This window comes from Phymastichus coffea, unplaced genomic scaffold, assembly GCF_024137745.1.
Source record: "Phymastichus coffea isolate CEN01 unplaced genomic scaffold, Cenicafe_Pcof_1.1 PCOF00017, whole genome shotgun sequence".
Taxonomy (NCBI): domain Eukaryota; kingdom Metazoa; phylum Arthropoda; class Insecta; order Hymenoptera; family Eulophidae; genus Phymastichus; species Phymastichus coffea.
In genome coordinates, this window is record NW_026706828.1 from 4,541,478 (window position 1) to 4,562,321 (window position 20,844).

At 34.7% G+C, this 20,844-nt stretch overlaps 1 protein-coding gene across 1 annotated transcript; it reads right to left on the reverse strand.

The window, feature by feature from the left end:
- Positions 1–14,583: 14,583 nt before the first annotated feature.
- Positions 14,584–20,050, reverse strand: LOC131675187 (uncharacterized). The gene is made up of 10 exons (XM_058954084.1): positions 19,819–20,050; positions 19,645–19,788; positions 16,717–16,875; positions 16,444–16,638; positions 16,066–16,293; positions 15,778–15,989; positions 15,462–15,681; positions 15,100–15,366; positions 14,798–15,026; positions 14,584–14,721 (listed from the first exon to the last, which is right to left on the reverse strand). The coding sequence occupies exons 1-8, from the start codon at positions 20,048–20,050 to the stop codon at positions 15,104–15,106; spliced, it is 1,653 nt and encodes a 550-aa protein (XP_058810067.1). The 3' UTR covers positions 14,584–14,721; positions 14,798–15,026; positions 15,100–15,103.
- Between the last annotated feature and the right edge of the window lie 794 nt (positions 20,051–20,844).

Sequence of the window (20,844 nt, forward strand, 5' to 3'; positions counted from 1 at the left end):
ATGACGCGCCGAGCAATAATGCGTCAATCGCACGGACTGCGACTTAATACAAAGGCCTCTATTCATAAATAAATCAAAACAAATCAAACAATAATAAAATATATTTAACAACCAAAATACCAACCTTTCTACACGCACGACAACAATTACTTAATGCTTGCGAAAATCGATAGCAGGCCTGCCATCCGATTCACTTATTCCACTCTTACTACTAATGCCACAAAAAAGAAACGCCAGTGCAAATCAATCGGCGATCGCGGTAGATCTGCTACACTACCTGCAATAGGTTGTCACTCTATCGCAGGTAGTGTAGCAGATCTACCTAATTATGATTTGACAATTTATGATATGTCTACATTTTTCTTAATTCTTTAAAAAATAGTATGAGAATATAAAGTATATTTGTTAAAATACCTCTTTCTTTGGACTTTTGCCGTTACTACTAGGCTACATATCAAATTGTACTTGAAAATAAATAATTAGTACTTCCCGAGGCTGACATCAATGTATGATCAAATAATAGCTACATATTGTACAATTGAGAATTTACTTATTTTCCCTCTTTTAAACAAAACGAACTTGAAACGCGGAATTCGGACACGGTATGATGATACGAGGGTGGTCCGATAAGTACTTAACCTACAAAAGAAAACCGAAAATTTTGGAAAAGTGGCGTTTTATTTTTCAACATAGTCTCCTTTTAGTTCGATATACTTGGCCCAGCGATGCTCCAACTTCTTTAACCCGTCTGAAAAATACGTTTCCTCGAGGTCTGAAAAGTAGGCTTCCGTAGCAGCGATTACCTCCTCATTCGACTCAAATTTCTGCCCGGCGAGTGACTTTTTCAAGTTTGGAAACAAAAAGAAGTCGCACGGGGCTAAATCTGGAGAATACGGTGGATGGGGCCGCAGTTCGTAGCCTAATTCGACCAATTTGGCCATGGCGACGGCGGAGGTGTGAGCCGGTGCGTTGTCATGGTAGAAGAGCACTTTTTTCTTCGCCAAATGGGGCCGTTTTTTCTGCAATTCGGCGTCGAATCGGCCCAATAATTCGGCATAGTACAGCCCTGTGACCGTTTTGCCCCTCTCCAGGTAGTCGATGTAGATCACACCTTGTGAATCCCAGAAAACGGTGGCCATCACCGTTCCGGCCGATGAGGCAGTCTTCGCCTTCTTCGGAGCACTTTCGCCGGGTAAAGTCCACTGTTTCGACTGTTCCTTGGTCTCTGGTGTATACCAGTGGATCCATGTTTCGTCGACTGTCACGAAACGACGCAGAAACTCCTTCGGATTGCGCTTAAACAGCGTCAGACATTGCTCTGAAGTTGTCTCACGGTTGCGCTTGTTGTCCGGAGTGAGCAAACGCGGCACCCATCGCGCCGACAGTTTTCTCATTCCCAAAATTTCATGCAGGACATGACCCACGCGGTCTTTTGAGATGCTTACGGTCTTAGCTATCTCGCGCACCTTCAATCGTCGATCTGCCAATACGAGATCGTGAATTTTTGTCACGTTATCCTCCGTGGTAGCAGTTTTCGGAGCACCTGGACGTGGCTCTTCAAAAATCGACGTGCGACCACGTTGAAACTCGTTAAACCAATTTTTGACGGTCGCCATCGAAGGAGAAGAGTCACCGTATACAGCATCCAAGCGCTTTTTGATTTCGCTGTGCGATTTCCCTTCCAAAAACAAGAATCGAATCACCGACGGATACTGCTCTTTTTCCATTTTTCAAAAATCAACAGACACACTTGCTTTAACACGCTCTCAAAAATAAACTACAACTCCGATCCGGCTGAAATCTTGACAGTAACCATCGAGAAGGTTGTACTACGTGATATAATATTTCTTTTGCGAGAGTGGCGCTATCGGGCAGTGAGGCTAAGTACTTATCGGACCACTCTCGTAGAACAGACACAAGTGTACAACAGACCTAGATGCGTTACGAATAGGAAAAAAAGGTTTAGGATGGGTGACCGAATGCTTATCGCTGGGGCTAGGGTCTTGTGGCCTCGTCGCCGGTCCATTGAGGGCGCTACAGGTATGGGAACAACTAATCATATGTTCTATTGAGGATCTGGACAGGGACCTCTTTAGACCTCCTCAGACCTAAGTTATTTGCCAAGGTACCATAAAGAAAAATTTTTGTAACAAGCTTCTGTCCCAAACTAAATTCAAAACATCCCTGATCCTGAAGCTTGTTACAAAGAGGCTTGGCTTCAGGTATATGTGGCACAATGGCGGGATATTTCTAATCTGACGAAAGACAGGTGAGAGGGCGTACGTGTTTGAGACGGCGGCGGACCTGTATCTGGAAGCGGGACGGAAGGCGCGCCGCTGCTGGGGGTAAAGTGCGTGGAACAAGATGGTGATAGCGCTGCAGACAATACGGCGAAGACGTGACTCGGATCAGTAGGCACAAAAAGTGTTGCGCATCGCTGTGGTTTTCTCAGGGCTGGGTTTCTTAACATCAACTCGCTAAGTGCACGTGTTGAGAGGCTTCGTCTGTTCCTGGCTGGAAATGCTATCTATTATATTTTTAGAGTTACTAAAACTTGATTTGGACCTGTAGTTGATGATTACATCATACAGGTTCCGGGCTACTCAGTAATAAAAAGCGATCGCAACATTAACGGAGGTGGGGTTGCCCTCTTCATATGTGGAGAATTTAGAGTAAAGAGACTGGCATTATCTGCCATGTAAGAACCTAGGAATCCGGGAATACTAGAGTACCTATTTTGTAGTGTTGAGATGGGTGACTTCTCTTCGGTGCTTGTCGGGATCGTCTATCGTCCGCCTAGAGTGCCCCTGCAGCAGGGATCGGATCTTCTTGATGTATTAAGAGATTTATGTGATACTTCAAACCTTAAGATCATCATGTGTGATCTGAATGCCGATATGAGCTCGCGCTCGGATAATGCTCTTACGCGCTGGAGTGGAGAATTGTCGCTAAGCTTGGTCCAGCATGGCCCAACTCGCTATGTGGGAGATTCTCACACGTGGATTAATGTCATGCTGACTGATGTATGTGACACCATTACGGACTACAGGAATGAATTGTTGCCCGGTTTCGGTAAGCACGTAATTATTGATGTCGCGATTAACATCTACGTGCTATCTCTTGCGACGGGGAACTTTTCATATCACAACTTTCGTGGTATTCGCTCGGATTTACTTTAAGACTTTTTGACAGGCTGTGACTTTGAGGGTCATCAGGTCATTCGCTGATACTGCCGGGTCAGATCTCGAGGATACTATTGAGGGTCTCAACAATAACTTAACCGAGGCTATTAATACATTTACACCTGAGAGGACGATATGCCTCAGCAAAAAGTATGCTCCTTGGTTTGGTCCAGAGCTGAGGAGACTTGTCTACAGGCGAGGTGCTCGGCGTAGACGTTACAAGCGGGCAGATGTTTGGGGGAGTCTCTTAGGCTCGACAACGAGATCAACGTCCACATACAACAAGAGCGCGTCAACTTCCTTCAAAATTATCTATTTAGCACTCTTGATGTAGGAAAAAATATTTAGAAAGAAATGCGGAACCTGGGCCTCTTGCCGGGTACAGGTGGGGATGGGCTTCATGGGTTTACTTTGGGTGAGCTGAATGACTACTCTGTTGTAGTTTCAGTTTTGTCGCTCGAGAACATAGACAGTGAGATGATCGGTGTGAATGTCGCAGATAAAAGGGGTTTTACCTTCAAACCCGTTGATGTTAGTGACGTCATCCTAGCTGCCTGGCACTAGACATCACATATGAGCGGCGTTGACAGAGTTCTCCATGGGATGGTAGTGAAGGCTCTTCCGATTATAGGTGAACACTTAAGGTTAATATTTAATTCCTCATTTGCTAGGGGGGATTCTCGAGTGCTTGGAAGCGTGCACAGCTGATAATCTTGAGGAAGAATAACACCCCTTCCTCGACCTCGGACTTTCATTTGATAGCTTTTCTCTGCTTCCTATCAAAGGTTCTCGAGAAACTTGCCCATAACCAAATCACGAAGTATCTAAATAAAGGAAATCTTCTTGATCCCCTCCAGGCTAGTTTTAGGGGCAATCACAGTACTCAGACAGCATTGATAAAACTGACGGATGACATTCGAATGGCTGTTGACAATAAGATGGTGACGCTCTTGCTGTTATTTGATTTCAGCAAGGCGTTCGACACTATATCACCTTCAGGACTCTTGCACAAGCTTCGTGCCCTCGGCTTCTCTGGCTCTGCCCTTCAATGATTGAGGTCCTACCTACGGGAACGCTGGCAAAGGGATGAGAGTTCGGACTGGCGGGAGACGAATCTGGGAGTGCCACAGGGCTCTTGTTTTGTCTGTATATCAACGACTTGAAAGATGTACTCCAGGGACATGAGGTTTCACACTTCTTCTATGCAGATGACTTGCAGATTTATTTGCGTTTACCTAGGAACTAATTGACAAAGAGCATTAAAATACTAACGGAAGCGGCTAGTATGGTAGCGAACTGGACCCGCGACTCGGATCTGCGCTTGAACGCCGGCAAGACTAAGCAACAATATTCGCTACCAACAAAGACATAAATAACATATATGCGGAAGACTTGCCTGGCGTTGAGGTGCAGGAGTGTGTATTTGTTTCCTTCAATGAGGAGTTAACTAGTCTTGGGGTCGTGCTCGATAGTAAACTGTCGTGGTGATCGCACGTTGACCGGGTTGCGGCGAAAGTCAGGAGGGCTGTGTACAGCCTGCGCTTTATTAGACCGTGTACTACAGAGTTACTCCGGTGTAAACTAGTGGAGTCGATGGTCCATCCTCATCTGGACTACTGCACTGTGGTGTATCTGGGCATCTCGGCGGAGCAGAGACTGAGCAATGCATGCGTGAGATACATCTTTGTTATCCCGCGTGATGTCTCGGTCTCTCCATTTAGACTGAAGTTGAGCTGGCTTCGCGCAGACTTGCGCAGGGAATATTTTGTATCGCTGCTGATGTATAAGTGCCTGCGTATGCGTGAACCTGGCTACCTAGCCGAAATCTTCACACAGTATAAGTCAAGGTATCCCGGCAAGACTGGGCAGGCCAAACTGACAGTTGCTAAAGCAATAACGGAGACGGCCAGCAGATCCTTCCGAATGAATGATGCCCGTCTTTAAAACACCTTTACCTCGGACCTGTGGCATGCGCCATCGCTTGCTAGTTTTAATAGAAGGGCGCACGAGCAATTTGTGTCTTTAAGCACGTAGGACACAAAGGTACTACTAAAGCATTTATTTATTTATTTGTGTTGTATAGTTTATATGTTTGTATTGTATTATATTTATTTATTATTCAATTTCATATTCAATGACGTAAATTAGTCGTAAATGAAGTTTTGGCTGCATTACTAGGTTTAAGAAATACGCAAACTAGTCTGCAGCGAAAAATATTAATGTTTTCCTCTAAAAGTTTAATTATATAACGCTAGTCAAAATCTAGTCTTTTATTTATAAGTCTGTCTGTTTGTTACTTGTTTGCAGACTTTAGAATTATTGACTAAGGATATTTCCATATACGTATGATATATTTCTGTGATACCTTGTAATACGATATTATTGTAGAAATGGAGTAATTATTGTATGTATTGACAAATACCATATATATCTTAGACTGTATGTTTTGCCATTACGGTGAATAGAGTGATATAATTCATTCATTTATCTATTCTCTTTATTGGTTTGCTATAAATTTTCTCTTACATACGCTTGCGCTTTGTACACCTTTTCTTTTCTACGATTCTATGTTTTTATTATATCGCTATTTTTACTGTAACGCTGTCTAATTATTTACTTTTCCAGGCTCGCTTTTTTTCCACTACTACGCTGCGATCGCACGTTTCGCTTCTTTTTCGCGTGTTCGCCAGGACGGTGGGCCCCAGCTAGACCGCTCCGCTGAAGGCATAACTGCACTTGCCGAGTCGAATGCCAATCTACGTTGAGATCCGTATCGCCGTTTAATATGTTGAGTCATCATTTTTTCTGTTATCACAGATTTACATACTCATTTCTTTCTGACGGCAGCGGGTAAATTGAGCAACACTATCGCTATACTTGTTACACTACAAAAGCTAAAGTTATTTGGGAAAATTACATTAATATAAAAGCATTGAAATGGTTGAAAGAAAACAATTCAATATATTCCAAAATCACCATGCCTACGAAGCTATGTGATTTATTACATTAATTCAAAAATACACATTTAGAGTATATCAAAGATAATTCTAATAATATTGATCATCAGGACAGTAAAACAGTTATGTAATCTAAAATTTGTAAGCTACCTGAACCGGAAGCTTTCTTGGCAAAAAATTACAATCAGATACATTTTACGATGAGTGTATATTAACTGCTCTGTATGTTAAAAAAGTCTAATATATTGTATACAAAACTATATCAAATGAAAAAAGTTTATGAATCACTTTTAGCTTACAATGAACAAAATTTATATCTGAAATGTATTCTAAATATTTTTTCTAGCGGTTAATGTCACTAAAAGTGAGAGTAAATTTATTGTTTACGATGCAAAATCAATAATTGCAAAGTTTTTTTTAACGAACAAAAACATTTTTCAGTCAATTTACATGCGCTAATCTCAAATCTCGAGTTATTATAATAGTTCAATAGGTATTTGTTAACTTAATGTAATTTGCAAGTAAATATTGCTAATAGTTTTGAAACATATAAATATGATCAAAATTCGAATATATCCAAGCATCTTAAGAAAGAGAAGCAAGAACTTGATACTTTGATAACTGATTTTTAATGGAGTTATTAATAAATAACAAATTTATAATTTATTTAAACAATTAAAATTACGTTGCGAGATAGCAAATCAACTGTCACGTCGATACTAACTAGAGAACCACCCCAACCCTCCGCCTCCGATTTTTCTGTAATTGAGATATGTTATAGTTCGTAAAAAAATGAAAGACCCGTATTTTTTTATCGGCGGAAAAAGCTATCTAAGGGATGAAACCAACCCCCAAAAAACAGCCTCAAAAGCAGTTTTATAGCAATATCTTTAGTTGTAATGAATATTTTTTTATGAAACAAAAAAACACAAGATACTTATAAAAAAAGTAACAGACACACATCAATTTGGTTCCCGGGGGTTGCAACCCCTACGTTGTATAGAGGAAAAACGGTATTTTTAAGTGTATTTTTAACTTACTAAATCAAAAAATTATGTTAAAAAAATTTAAAAAATGATATAGTAGAAAATGATAAAACAAAATTGACGTGTTTCGGGATTCTCCTATTATCTATTATTTCGAGGATGCACTACCCCTTAATGTTATTAATACAATATAAGCAGTTGTTAATCGCAGATTCTGCTGGTTATTTCATGTTCTATGACGCTCAAAAAAGCCAAACACATGTATATTTTTGTTCTGCCGAATAAACTATTTAGAGGGTGAAAGCTACCCCTTTTATAGCGAAATTTTCGTATTTTATGCACAGTTTTCGACGAAACAAACTCTAAAAAATTCTTTTAAAAAATTTCAGCTAAATATATGGATTTCGTCTACAGGGGTTGCAACTCAACCTCCTAAGTTGCCTGAAAGAAAAGCTATGTTTTCAAATATTTTCTTGCAAGATTTTTTCAGAAGAAATGAAGTTTATGAAATTCTGTTTAAAATCTAACACAAAAGTATACAGTATCCGTCACCAGAGGCTGCTACCCCTTCATTGGAGAGTGAACAGAGCATTCATTTGTTACCCTGATCCCCTACCACCCCGAACCCAATTTCCTTAAACCTCGAGCTAGTTACCCTGCCACGCTATAACCCGTAACTTCTACATACCAATTTCATCAACTCTCGAGCTGGTTACCCTGCCATACTCTAACCCCGAACTCCTACACCCGAATTTCATCAATCCTCGAGCTGGTTACCCTGCCAAACTCTAACCCCGAACTCCTACACCCGAATTTCATCAACCCTCGAGCTGGTTACCCTATCACACTGTAACCCCAAACTCTTAACACCAATTTCGTTAACCCTCGAGCTGGTTACCCTGCCACGCTGTAACCCGTAACTCCTACACCGCAATTTCATCAACCCTCGAGCTGGTTACCCCGTCCTTACCAATTTTCTAGTCAGAAGCCTGGTTCTCAGTTATTCATAATACCAATTTTGATATATTTGTAATATCTCTGAAGAAAAGGACATAGGCGAAATGATTGTAGAAGATAACATTAAATTTATTTCATTTTTATGTTATATTTACGTTATATTAATTCGTCATTTCATCTGATATTAAGATTACATTTTTTGAATATAAAAAGACGATCCGCGCTCATTATTACTGTACATATTGTGAACAACAATGATACTCTATAAATACTAATCTCATATATAAACAATGGTTAAGGAAAATCCCTCATGTAATTAAAACAACACTCTTGAAATTTCAACGTTTCGCCATAAATTCATGGCCTCTTCAGGAAAACTTTATTAAAAAAAATTATGAACAATTAAAAACTTTTTTTTTTTTTAAACAATTCGACATGATCATAACACTAAAGTACACATCTTATAATAATAATAAAATCATTCGTACTCACAACTATAGAAAACCTAAGTCATAGTAATGTCAATTAATAAAATATTTTTACTATTCAGAAAGAAACCGAAAAGTCAGAGATATAAAATGAACTGTGAATTTAAAAGTGGTACAACTGTCTATATACTGTTATAATTGTTCATAATTTTTTTTAATAAAGTTTTCCTGAAGAGGCCATGAATTTATGGCGAAACGTTGAAATTTGAAGAGTGTTGTTTTAATTACATGAGGGATTTTCCTTAACCATTGTTTATATATGAGATTAGTAATATTTCGAAGGAAAATAAAATAGATTATAATACTCTATAAATAAATGCTGTAGACATATTAGTTTCTTGCACCATGCACATTTTATAATTGCTATTTTCTCGCACATCTCGCAGATAGGCTGTTCTGAAATTTCGAAGCAATATTCAACAGGATTGTCGAACGAATCAGGTTTTTTTATCCAAGTACCCACTTTTGTACCAATATTTAAATACGCTTTTGAATCTAGGTGAAGATAATTAATTATGTGTGATAGACTGTAATTTTATAATATTATTCCTTTCATGTAAACTGATGTCTGATCCGAATAAAATAATGGCATCAGATATTTTTCTTACAAAGTTTTTCCAAAATCGAAAACCGAATACATCCAGTGGTTGAATTTTACCTGTCGTACCCTGTCGTGCATTGAATAGTTTTTTTGAAACAATGGGTCCAAACTCTCCGTTTGTTTCTTTTAATACCATAAAAGGGGGTGATAGCACTGTATCTTCTGCAGATATTGTCGGTTAAATCTAGCCTCATTTTCAACAGATACTTTAGTCACATATTTAGTTATTTTACGCGATACAATTTTATGCTTTTTTTTGAATAGTAATATTCAATTGGGTGAAGCTTTGAACCAGGGCATATCTAACTCATACTTTTTTTGTAAAGCCCATCTTTTAAGATCTAAATCATGCACTGTTAACTTCCGATCTAAAGCATCTTTGAGTTGTTGTAAAGTATATTCTGAAACTTTAAACAGATTCTGTCTTTTGGTCACGTCTGTCAAAATTTGCTGTTTCCATGTTCTCAACTGACGTTCTGACGAAACTTGTTTAATTTACTCTGGACGAAACTTAAAGACAGTTTCTTTTTCTTACCACTTTTGCAGTATTCAACAGCCTTTCTTTTAAATCCATCGTCGAGTACCGTATTTGTTACCGTACAAGTAGGTACCTCGGCATAGCCTACACCATGTATTTCTTCAAATTGATCGTCAATTACTTCTGGATTAATATCAAAATCATCATCCAGGAAACATAAGTTGTCACTTAACTCACATTCAATATCTGAATTCGTTTCAATGCTTTTTCTCAATATATCTTCAACATAATCGTGTAGCTGCTTCTCTACATCATTTAATATAAGTATGCTTTCTACAACCGCATTTATGTGAAATGTTTTCAGTAATTTTTGAATGACGTTGTGAATTTCAATTGCCATTCTTACACCATTTTGATATTCAAAAACGTAGATGTAAAGCAAAGTTCTATTACTAATTTACTGAAGTATGCTGATCGAATATGCTTATATATACTGTAAGTGAACAAAACATGTTTTGAAATTGGCACCACACAAACCGATATCAAATAAAGATGCCCGAGGTTCCTCCACTGTTAGATCTTTGCTTATCACATACGTCAACGATTGCGATTTCTATCAAGGAAAAAAGCAGTTGTAGTTCCAATCTTGCTATTTGAACCACATGAACCGCATTCGTCGATTGAGGTTTCTATTAAGGAAAAAAACAGTTGTAGTTCCAATCTTGCTATTTGAACCACGTGAACCGCTTTCGTTGATTATGGTTTCTATCAAGGAAAAAAACAATTGTACTTCCAATCTTGCTATTTGAACCACATGAACCGCATTCGTTGATTGTGGTTTCCATCAAGGAAAGAAACAGTTGTAGTTCCAATCTTGCTATTTGAACCACATGAACCGCATTCGTTGATTGTGGATTCCATCAAGGAAAGAAACAGTTGTAGTTCCAATATGGCTATTTGAACCACATGAACCGCATTCGTTGATTGTGGTTTCTATCAAGGAAAAAAACAGTTGTAGTTCCAATCTTGGTATTTGAACCGCATGAACCGCATTCGTCGATTGTGGTTTCTATTAAGGAAAAAAACAGTTGTAGTTCCAATCTTGGTATTTGAACCACATGAACCGCATCGTCTTTTTATATTCAAAAAATGTAATCTCAATATCAGATGAAATGACGAATTAATATAACGTAAATATAACATAAAAATGAAATAAATTTAATGTTATCTTCTACAATCATTTCGCCTATGTCCTTTTCTTCAGATATATTACAAATATATCAAAATTGGTATTATGAATAACAGAGAACCAGGCTTCTGACTAGAAAATTGGTAAGGTCGGGGTAACCATCTCGAGGGTTGATGAAATTGGGGTGTAGGAGTTACGGGTTACAGCGTGGCAGGGTAACCAGCTCGAGGGTTGATGAAATTCGGGTGTAGAAATTCGGGGTTAGAGTTTGGCAGGGTAACCATCTCGAGGATTGATGAAATTCGGGTGTAGGAGTTCGGGGTTAGAGCATGGCAGGGTAACCAGCTCGAGGGTTGATGAAATTGGTATGTAGGAGTTACGGGTTATAGCGTGGCAGGGTAACCAGCTCGAGGTTTAAGGAAATTGGGTTCGGGGTGGTAGGGGATCAGGGTAACAAATGAATGCTCTTTTCACTCTCCAATGAAGGGGTAGCAGCCTCTGGTGACGGATACTGTATACTTTTGTGTTAGATTTTAAACAGAATTTCATAAACTTCATTTCTTCTGAAAAAATCTTGCAAGAAAATATTTGAAAACATAGCTTTTCTTTCAGGCAACTTAGGAGGTTGAGTTGTAACCCCTGTAGACGAAATCCTTATATTTAGCTCAAATTTTTTAAAAGAATTTTTTAGAGTTTGTTTTCTTCGAAAACTGTGCATAAAATACGAAAATTTCGCTATAAAAGGGGTAGCTTTCACCCTCTAAATAGTTTATTCGGCAGAACAAAAATATACATGTGTTTGGCTTTTTTGAGCGTCATAGAACATGAAATAACCAGCAGAATCTGCGATTAACAACTGCTTATATTGTATTAATAACATTAAGGGGTAGTGCATCCTCGAAATAATAGATAATAGGAGAATCCCGAAACACGTCAATTTTGTTTTATCATTTTCTACTATATCATTTTTTAAATTTTTTTAACATAATTTTTTGATTTTGTAAGGTAAAAATACACTTAAAAATACAGTTTTTCCTCTATACAACGTAATGGTTGCAACCCCCAGTGACCAAATTGATGTGTGTCTGTTACTTTTTTTATGAGTATCTTGTGTTTTTTTGTTTCATAAAAAAATATTCATTACAACAAAAGATATTGCTATAAAACTGCTTTTGGGGCTGTTTTTTGGGGGTGGGTTTCATCCCTTAGATAGCTTTTTCCGCCAATAAAAAAATACGGGTCTTTCATTTTTTTACGAACTATAACATATCTCAATTACAGAAAAATCGGAGGCAGAGGGTTGGGGTGGTTCTCTAGTTAGTTGTATTTCAAACGGCCCGTCGAAGCAGCGAACTACGTAGATATCACTATATTCGCTATTCGATGATCGTAACAATATCAAAATACAAAGTACTTTTACGTGTCAACTTCTTGCTTATTCTCGGAAACGCGATTATCAATACATCTTATTGTTAGAGTTCCAATTATCTATTTACATAACGTAAGATAAAGATCAAACGTTACATTTCAGTTGTCAATTATTTCTTACATATTTTTATTTATTTATTTTTTTTTAATTTTTGTTTGGTTCTTTTTATTGATTTGTTAAAATGTGAAATTCGGGGTTTATTTGAATAAATTATTTTTTTGATCATTCTTTAGAATTAATTTAAATTTAGAATTAATTCTCATACGCTACCTTCTGTATACGACATAAACGCGCAACTAAATCTATTATACAGGGTGGTGAAAAAGTATGGAAACACCTGAAAATCTCAGAGGGTTGGTCATAAAAATAAAATGGATTATCGTGAGTTCCCCTTATATCTTCCCTTACCTCTCAAGTGAAAGGCAAGCGGAACTTACTCTAAAAAAGCCCCCCAAAGGGAACAGAATCCTTCTACGTCCACGTCGTTGTTCCTGGATAGCGCTAAAAGAAGGATTCTGGATTGAGAAACTAGTTTTCTTGTTTAATAATCAAAATAGACACATTTTTGGAGTTTCGATATAAATATACTGTTAATCTTTATTTGACCTCCAGAGGTCACGTCGACCTTGGACCTCAAGGCATATTTTAACGTAAAATTTGACTCTCTTTCAATTGCCGATGTCAAAAGTGTGGGTTCCCATTTAACAAAAGAAATTTGACCTTGAAGGTGAGGTCCAAGGTCAAATTCAAGGTCATCACTGGATTCATCGTTGAAAGTTACATAAGACCTGACGTTAACAATTTTATTTTTACGACCAACGCTCAGATTTTCAGGGGTTTCCATACTTTTTCCGACATTGACCTCTATTTGACCTCCAGAGGTTACTTCAACCTCATACCTAACCACGTATCCGGACGTAAAATTTCCCGCTCATTTTGATTTCGGCATCAAAAATAGGGGTTCTCATTTGAAAAAATGAGGTTGACCTTGAAATGACCTTGACGGTAAGGTCCAAGGTCAAATTCAAGGTCATCACTGGATTCCCCTGTATATCTCTTATATGTAGGTAGCATACTATATTCACGAAGGGGCTTATTTGAGGGCATCCGAGCTAATTGGACAAATACAACTTCATAAGGCGTATGTTTGGTACTTTCTTGTACGCTAGTATTGTAATTCAAAAAAGCTAGGTCGAGCCAATCATCCCAATAGTTGTCAATGTCGGTGTATTGTTTCAAATACTCAAGGCGACAATAGGATTGAGTCATATATGTTATGGTATTTTTTTTTAATTTTAAATCGCTTGGAAACACGTGTCATTAGTGAACTTAAGAAATGATTGTCTTGATCAGTAAGTACAAGAACAAGTACAGCTTTTTGGTATCTAAAAACACAAATGAATTTCTTGATAAAAGCATCAGCTGTTGTTGACGACAAGGTGTCTGGTAATGTGACAGTCAGGTAAAATTTGCTTAATTGATCCTGTACGATTAAAATATATTAATTTCCCTTTACAGTTCTATTTAGAGGGCCTAAAATATTTAGTTTACTTTAAGCAATGCAGACTTCAGTTTAATTAGTACTAATTAACCAATCTTTTCATATCGTTAAAGTAATATGTGTATAATTCTTAATATAAGTTAACAATTCAGGGCGATCTCCTCATATGTAAAGTCCAAATTGACAATAGTTATTTTTTTTCTTTGCTTTTGAAACTTCACTCGTTTGTAATATTTGTTTAGTAATAATTTTTTTATTTTCTAAAAATTTTCGTGCACCTTCGACACAACCCCGCTTAAAATTTCCTTATAAATTGTACATGAAATTTCATATGAAATAACATATGGAATTTATATAAAAGTCATATGAAATTTATATGAAAATCATATGATATTCTTAAAAAAATCATATGACATTCATATAACATTTTCGGACAAATTTTATATGTTTTTTATGTGAATATTATATGAATTTCATATAAATTTCATGTGAATATTATATGAATTTCATATAAACTTCATATGAATATTATATGAATTTTATATAAATTTCATATGAATTTTATATAAATTTCATATAAATTACATATGAATTTCATATAAATTTCATATGACTTTCATATATTTTTTATATCAATTTTCATGTGAAATACCTACATTTTGTTTGGTTATTTGAATTAGAAATCTTAGTTTTATGAATAATAATAAATATTAAATTATTGGTAATAATGAAAAATATATTTTATTAAGAAAAATTTTACATTATTTAGTTAATAATTTACAGTAAGTATATAATAAATAATAACTTATTTGTTTTTTTCGCTAATTTATATTTTTGAATTTCACCGTTAATTTTTTGAGTTAATGCTGGGTGAATATTTTGTAAATATTCATCCATATCTTTCTCTTCTAGCCAGTCTGGATGCTTGACATATATCCAATATTTGACACATTCTAAAAAATAAAAAATCCACGGTAAGTACAATTGTTGAAAACATATTTTATAATTGCATAAGATAAAGTTACTCACGCGTTATAGCTTTCAATTTAGTTGGAGTGATTGTCGTTCTTGGTTGATCAACTACTTGCAAGTATGGCGTTTTTTTCAGACATTTATTTACAATGTTATTTTCCCATAAAGATATACAGATATCTTTGGTAAACTTCATCACACCCTTACATTTTTTCAAACTTTGCCAAGTTTTCTTAGGAATCGTTACGTCCCACCCTAAATGAATTTTCCGAATTTTCTTGGAAACCTGAAAAAAATTATACGTAACATTACTTTATTCAAAAACACTTTCAATATTTATGTAATATATAATTTCTCACTGTATTATATTCTTCCTCTTCGGCCTCTTCTTCGGAAAATGAACTGTAGATATGGTGTTTCACCATCACTATCATCTGACCATTCTATTAATGAAAAGTTATACTTATCATCATTTCTGGAAAATATTGAGGGATTATAATCACCCATACCACGTTTAAGTGGAACTGGGTTAAAGTAATTTCTAGATTTTTTGGTTTTCCTGTGTGATTCATTCGATCTTCTTTTTTTAAAGCCATTTCCATACTGTGGGCTAGTCGACTGATTATCTGTAGTAAAAATTACAATTAAAAATATTTGGTAGATAATAATTATTATTTACATTTTAAAAATCAAATGCGAAATAAATCTTTCTCGACTATACCTGTATGAAAGAGCTGTCTTGGTTGGAGTACACTTCTTGACTTTTCGTTTGATGTATTTGTTGTACTATTATTTCTATCGTTTAGATCTCCATCAACACTACCATTCTCCGAAAATGATAAGACTGATTGTTGGTTTATCACAGCATTGCATTTCCTTGATAAAACTTCTTTATCTTCTTCCTCATCATCTGTATCAATAGCATTATTATTCTTTTTCACCTATACAGAATAAAAAGTAATACGTGTAAGTACATTTAGTTATTTTTTTATCATACATTTAGCACAAAATATTCGTAAAAATGATATTTTTAATACCCTTTTCTTATTTCTTCTCTTTTGTCTTCCCTTATTTTCATTTGTTACTGATACTTCAGAATCTATCTCTTCGATCAAACTTTCAATCTCCTCATTTTCGCTGGAATGATCAGTTATTAACTTTTCTATGGCATCAACGTCGCTTGAATTAAAAACTTTTTTTTTCATTCGTTTTCCAGCATGTTTTTTCTGAAACTCCAAGACTTCTTTACCTAAAAATAAAAACAAATAGAAATTGGCATGATATGAAGTTATATGATTATGTATAATCACATTTTTTCAACATACTGCCTAACGCTAGAATTTGCACTGCTGAGTAATTAGTATCTCCGACGTTGAGTTTAGCACTGTATATTTTATTTTTGTTAAAGCTACTGATTAATAAATCGTCTTGATATTTTAACTCCCTTATGCTTTTTATTGTATGAACTGCAATAATGTTTTGCTTTACACACCAGACTAAAGCAAAATCAACTTTATTAAATACATCAATAGCTGATGCACAAGTACAATAGTCTGAAAATATGTAAAAGTATGTATTAAGTGTGTAAAATCTAAAAATATATTGCAAACTATTAACAATGCTATATCAGAAACTAATGATTGTATTTTTCTTACCACCCAATTTTTAAATCTGTACATTCTGTATTTCATTGTCATCGTTACATTTGGCATGATATACAACATCAATTTTGAAATCCAATGTAGTATTATTCAAGGCGAATCCTTCGATATCAACAATGTTAATAGCTTGCAAAGCATCATTCTTCAAAAATCTTACTAAAGCAAACAATGTATTTGCATTCTTCAACAAGATCCTTTCTTTTATTTCATTATGTAAACTGGACATCTCACTTTCATCTGAAAAACCAAAATATCACAAGTAGAACTAGAAACTGAGTAATAAAAAAAAAACAAATAAATACATGAATTTCCTACCTCCGATGGCCAATATGTATACATCTCTTCTATTGACATTTTCAACATACGTATAATATGTATCTTTTTGGAAGTTGCTTTGGTATTTAGGTTTAATTATGGAAAACTGATAGATGTTGTTGATGTCAACAACCATTAGTTTTCCAGTAGTAAAGTCATCTGTATGAGAAAAAACTAGTGCTCTCATTTTTTTTAAATTCTCTACCATTGACTTCTGATTTAAAAACATTGTTATTAGCATGAGAATATTTTGTAGGTTATGTACTTAAAAATTAAAGCTTCTAAAATTTATAAATTTGCTTACCTCCCAACTCAAAAATTTTAATCTCGTAAATATTTTTTTGAGCCTCGTTGCTTATAAAAATACGATATATTTTCCTCATAATCCTGATAATTCTTTGGCGAAAAGTTTTGTATCTGTTTTACTTCAAGAACAGCAAATTGCATATCCTCACACATATAGAATAGTGCATGAGTTATTGTGCCCGCCATATCACTCACTTATGTTTCAATTCTTACTATTACAGTTAACTATAATTATTTAAATAATAACTATAACTAATTAACTTAAAATTAATATCTCATGTACACGTGGGCCTACATTCTGCAAACTAATCAATGAGAATGAGAAACAATGAGAACACGATCGTTACGTCAGAATTTTTGACAACCAATCACATTCATGCTTAATTGACTTTATTCCAGTCGTTTCACATAGTTAGTATTTTCTTCTCCGTGTAAAAAGAAAAATTTTTTTCATCATAAGTAAAGTTTCTAAAATATTAATTAAGGATAATTAATTGTTAGAATAAAGATAAAAAATTTTCATGCACACTTGTTTCTATATTATATGAATTATAATTTATAAGTGAAACCAGTGCTGAACGATTAGTCAATTGGCGAAAGCCAAAGCACATGTTGACATAACCTATAAGTAAGTAATCAACTAAGCATATATATATATTTTTTTACATATTGCAATTGCGACTATTGTATAAAAATATGCTCTAGATTATCTAAATAAGCTAAGTTATAACATGTAACACTGCTAATTATGTGAGTACGCATCATTGTTTATACAGTGACATGTTTATTTTTTCAATATATATTATAACTATATATTGATTTTTTTCTGATTTTCAAGGAACCTGTTCACTACCTATTGAAATACCCAGGCCCAAGAAATATAAATATTACCTAAAATCAGGAGCCAGTCCTCCTAGATCAACCAAGTATACAAAAAAAAGAAAAAAAAGAAGTAGCGAGAGTGACAGCTCGGACAACAGTAACGAGAGGGTTTGTAAATTCCATAGTATTTATAAAATAATGTTCGTATACTCATATAGTACTTATTATTATAGGAATCTTATCGGTCTGCTGTGCATAACGACGACCATACACGTCCACTTCAAAACATTAAAAGCCAAATCTCAGTAGGAAATAATGAGGAGAGTTATGACGAGTGCGCCTCTGTACATTCTGATTATAATATCATAGGAGATAGTTTGTTGCGAGAACCGAAATATTATTGTACGGAAAAAAAGCAATGACGTACAATGTTCACCAATTGTTACATATTCCTGAAAGCGTTTTAAATTGGGGACCACTTTTTGTTCATCACGGTTACCCTTTTGAATCGACTAATGGCAAAATTTTACGTATGATTAAAACAGCTAAAGGAGTTTTGCATCAGGTGTGCCGTAGACTCGAATATAAAAATAGTTCGATTTTGTTAGAACAAATTATTTTAAACCAATTTGAAGACTCACCAGTATTAGATTATGTCCATTCTTTAGAAAAAAGATATACACAAAAATCAGTGAAAGTAGGGGATAACGTATATGTTGGGAAATCATCGTATACAAAAGATAAGTTCATTCATTTAAAAGAACTTTCGAAAACTGATACAAAATCATATCATCGTCTGATAAAAAAAAATTGCTTGTTTGGTTCAAAGAATAATCGCGAATACCGATCAAATGATTCTTTTGTAAAAATGAAATGCGGTAATTTTGTGCAAATTATGGAGTACGTTGTTGACGAGAAAAAAGACAAAGAATATATACTATATAATTTTATACAAACTGATAAGGTCTTTTCCAACTGTGATAAAGTTGAGAAAATCGTAAAAATTGAAAATCAAGTTTCTATTTATAATACAGATGATATCGAGAGTATTGCCGTTTTTATAGGTACAAAATCTAATAATTATATCACTGCACTTCCTAATATTGTGCATTACTGATTGATTTTATATTAACTGATCTTTTTTAAAAAGTAAAAATAAAATAACTATGTCTTGAAAAATTGTTTTCTTTCAATTAAAATAAATATTTTCCTTATCTCTGATTATTACCAAAAAAATGTAGGTATTTCACATGAAAATCGATATAAAAAATATATGAAAGTCACATGAAATTTATATGACATTTATATGAAATTCATATAATATTCATATGAAATTTATATGAAATTTATATAATATTCATATGAAATTTATATGAAATTCATATAATATTCACATGAAATTTATATGAAATTCATATAATATTCACATAAAAAACATATAAAAATTTGTCCGAAAATGTTATATGAATTTCATATGATTTTTATAAGAATATCATATGATTTTCAGATAAATTTCATATGACTTTTATATAAATTCCATATGTTATTTCATATGAAATTTCATGTACAATTTATAAGGAAATTTTAAGCGGGGAAGGTTATCTACTGCTTCTGATAAAATAAGCAACATTGTCGTTACGCATATATATGGCTTTTTTAACCCTAACTATATTAACGGAGTTATTGTCAATTAAAGGTTCATCTGAACTGTTGTTTATCGAGCTTTTTTTAGAATCATTGTCTTGTATATTGTGAGATGAATAAGAATGCACAGGCATTTCTGGTACAACCCGTCCTCACCTTCAAATTCACTGTCATCGAGATTACTTTCTACATAGTCGGGTACATCATTTCGTGTTCTTTTAGGGTAATGCTTCAGAACTACTTTCTCGGTGAAAAGAATGATGGAATCAGGTGCGCATAATTTATCAACAGGAGGTATCTCTAGAGATGGAGTAATATTTTAACAATTACCTTCGACAGAAACTTTTCGTGAACGTCCACGTGAAGGTTTTATTGATTTGATTTCATTGGTTTCTTTGTCAACTGGTGGTGGACTAGACGGCTGATTTATTTGTTGCTTTTGTCTTCTAGTAACCACAATTATTTCAACTATTGAATAATTTTTATTAGCTTCTGTTATTACAGATACAAAAATATCATTTTCTTTAAATGGTAGTTTTCGTTTTTCAAAAGGTATATACATGTCTTTTATTTTTATTAATTTTGTATGAATCTCGCTTTACTAGAAAAAAAGGAAATCAGATCCTATTATGCCTTCGCAATCAATAGGGAAATCATTTTGTATAACGTAACATTTAATTGGTATTCAAATAGTTTTAACTCTATTAATCCTAAGGTTCTATGAGTTAAACCATTGTTATCTAGCATATCAATTTGATCAGTTTTATCGCATATTCCTAGAGCATATTTTTCTTTTATTAGATATTGTTCAGACAAGGTATTAATCATATATTGTACCTAACCATGTGTCATATTATACACGGTGACCAATTTTAATCGCCGCAGCCGGATTACTCGGAACCTAAGCCAGATAGGGCAAAATGGTTTTGACAAAAGTTGTAGAGGGCAAAAGGGGCAACACAATAGGGCTAATGCTTTTGACCTTTAACTTGACCTACAAGGTTATTTCAAGGTCAAAGTGTTTTTTTTAATGGGAACCCTTATTTTACGTCCAAATTGGTATTTAGGAAATTTTTTTCATGACCTTGAGAAGCGAATTTCAAGGTCAAATGCTACAAAATCTTATGATTGCTATTTGCTAGTTTTTTCTCATGAATAGCAATCCCAATATTACAACGAGCTTGAAAATGTTGACCTTGAAAAGGTTTTCCTTACTTTTAGCGTTACCCAGAAACAACGACGTGGACTTAGTAAGGTTTGTTTCCTTTTGGGTGCTTGTTTCACGTGAGTCCCCTGCCTCTCACTAACCTCGAAGCAAGTGTTCGAAATAACGACCATTTGTTTCAAGACACATTG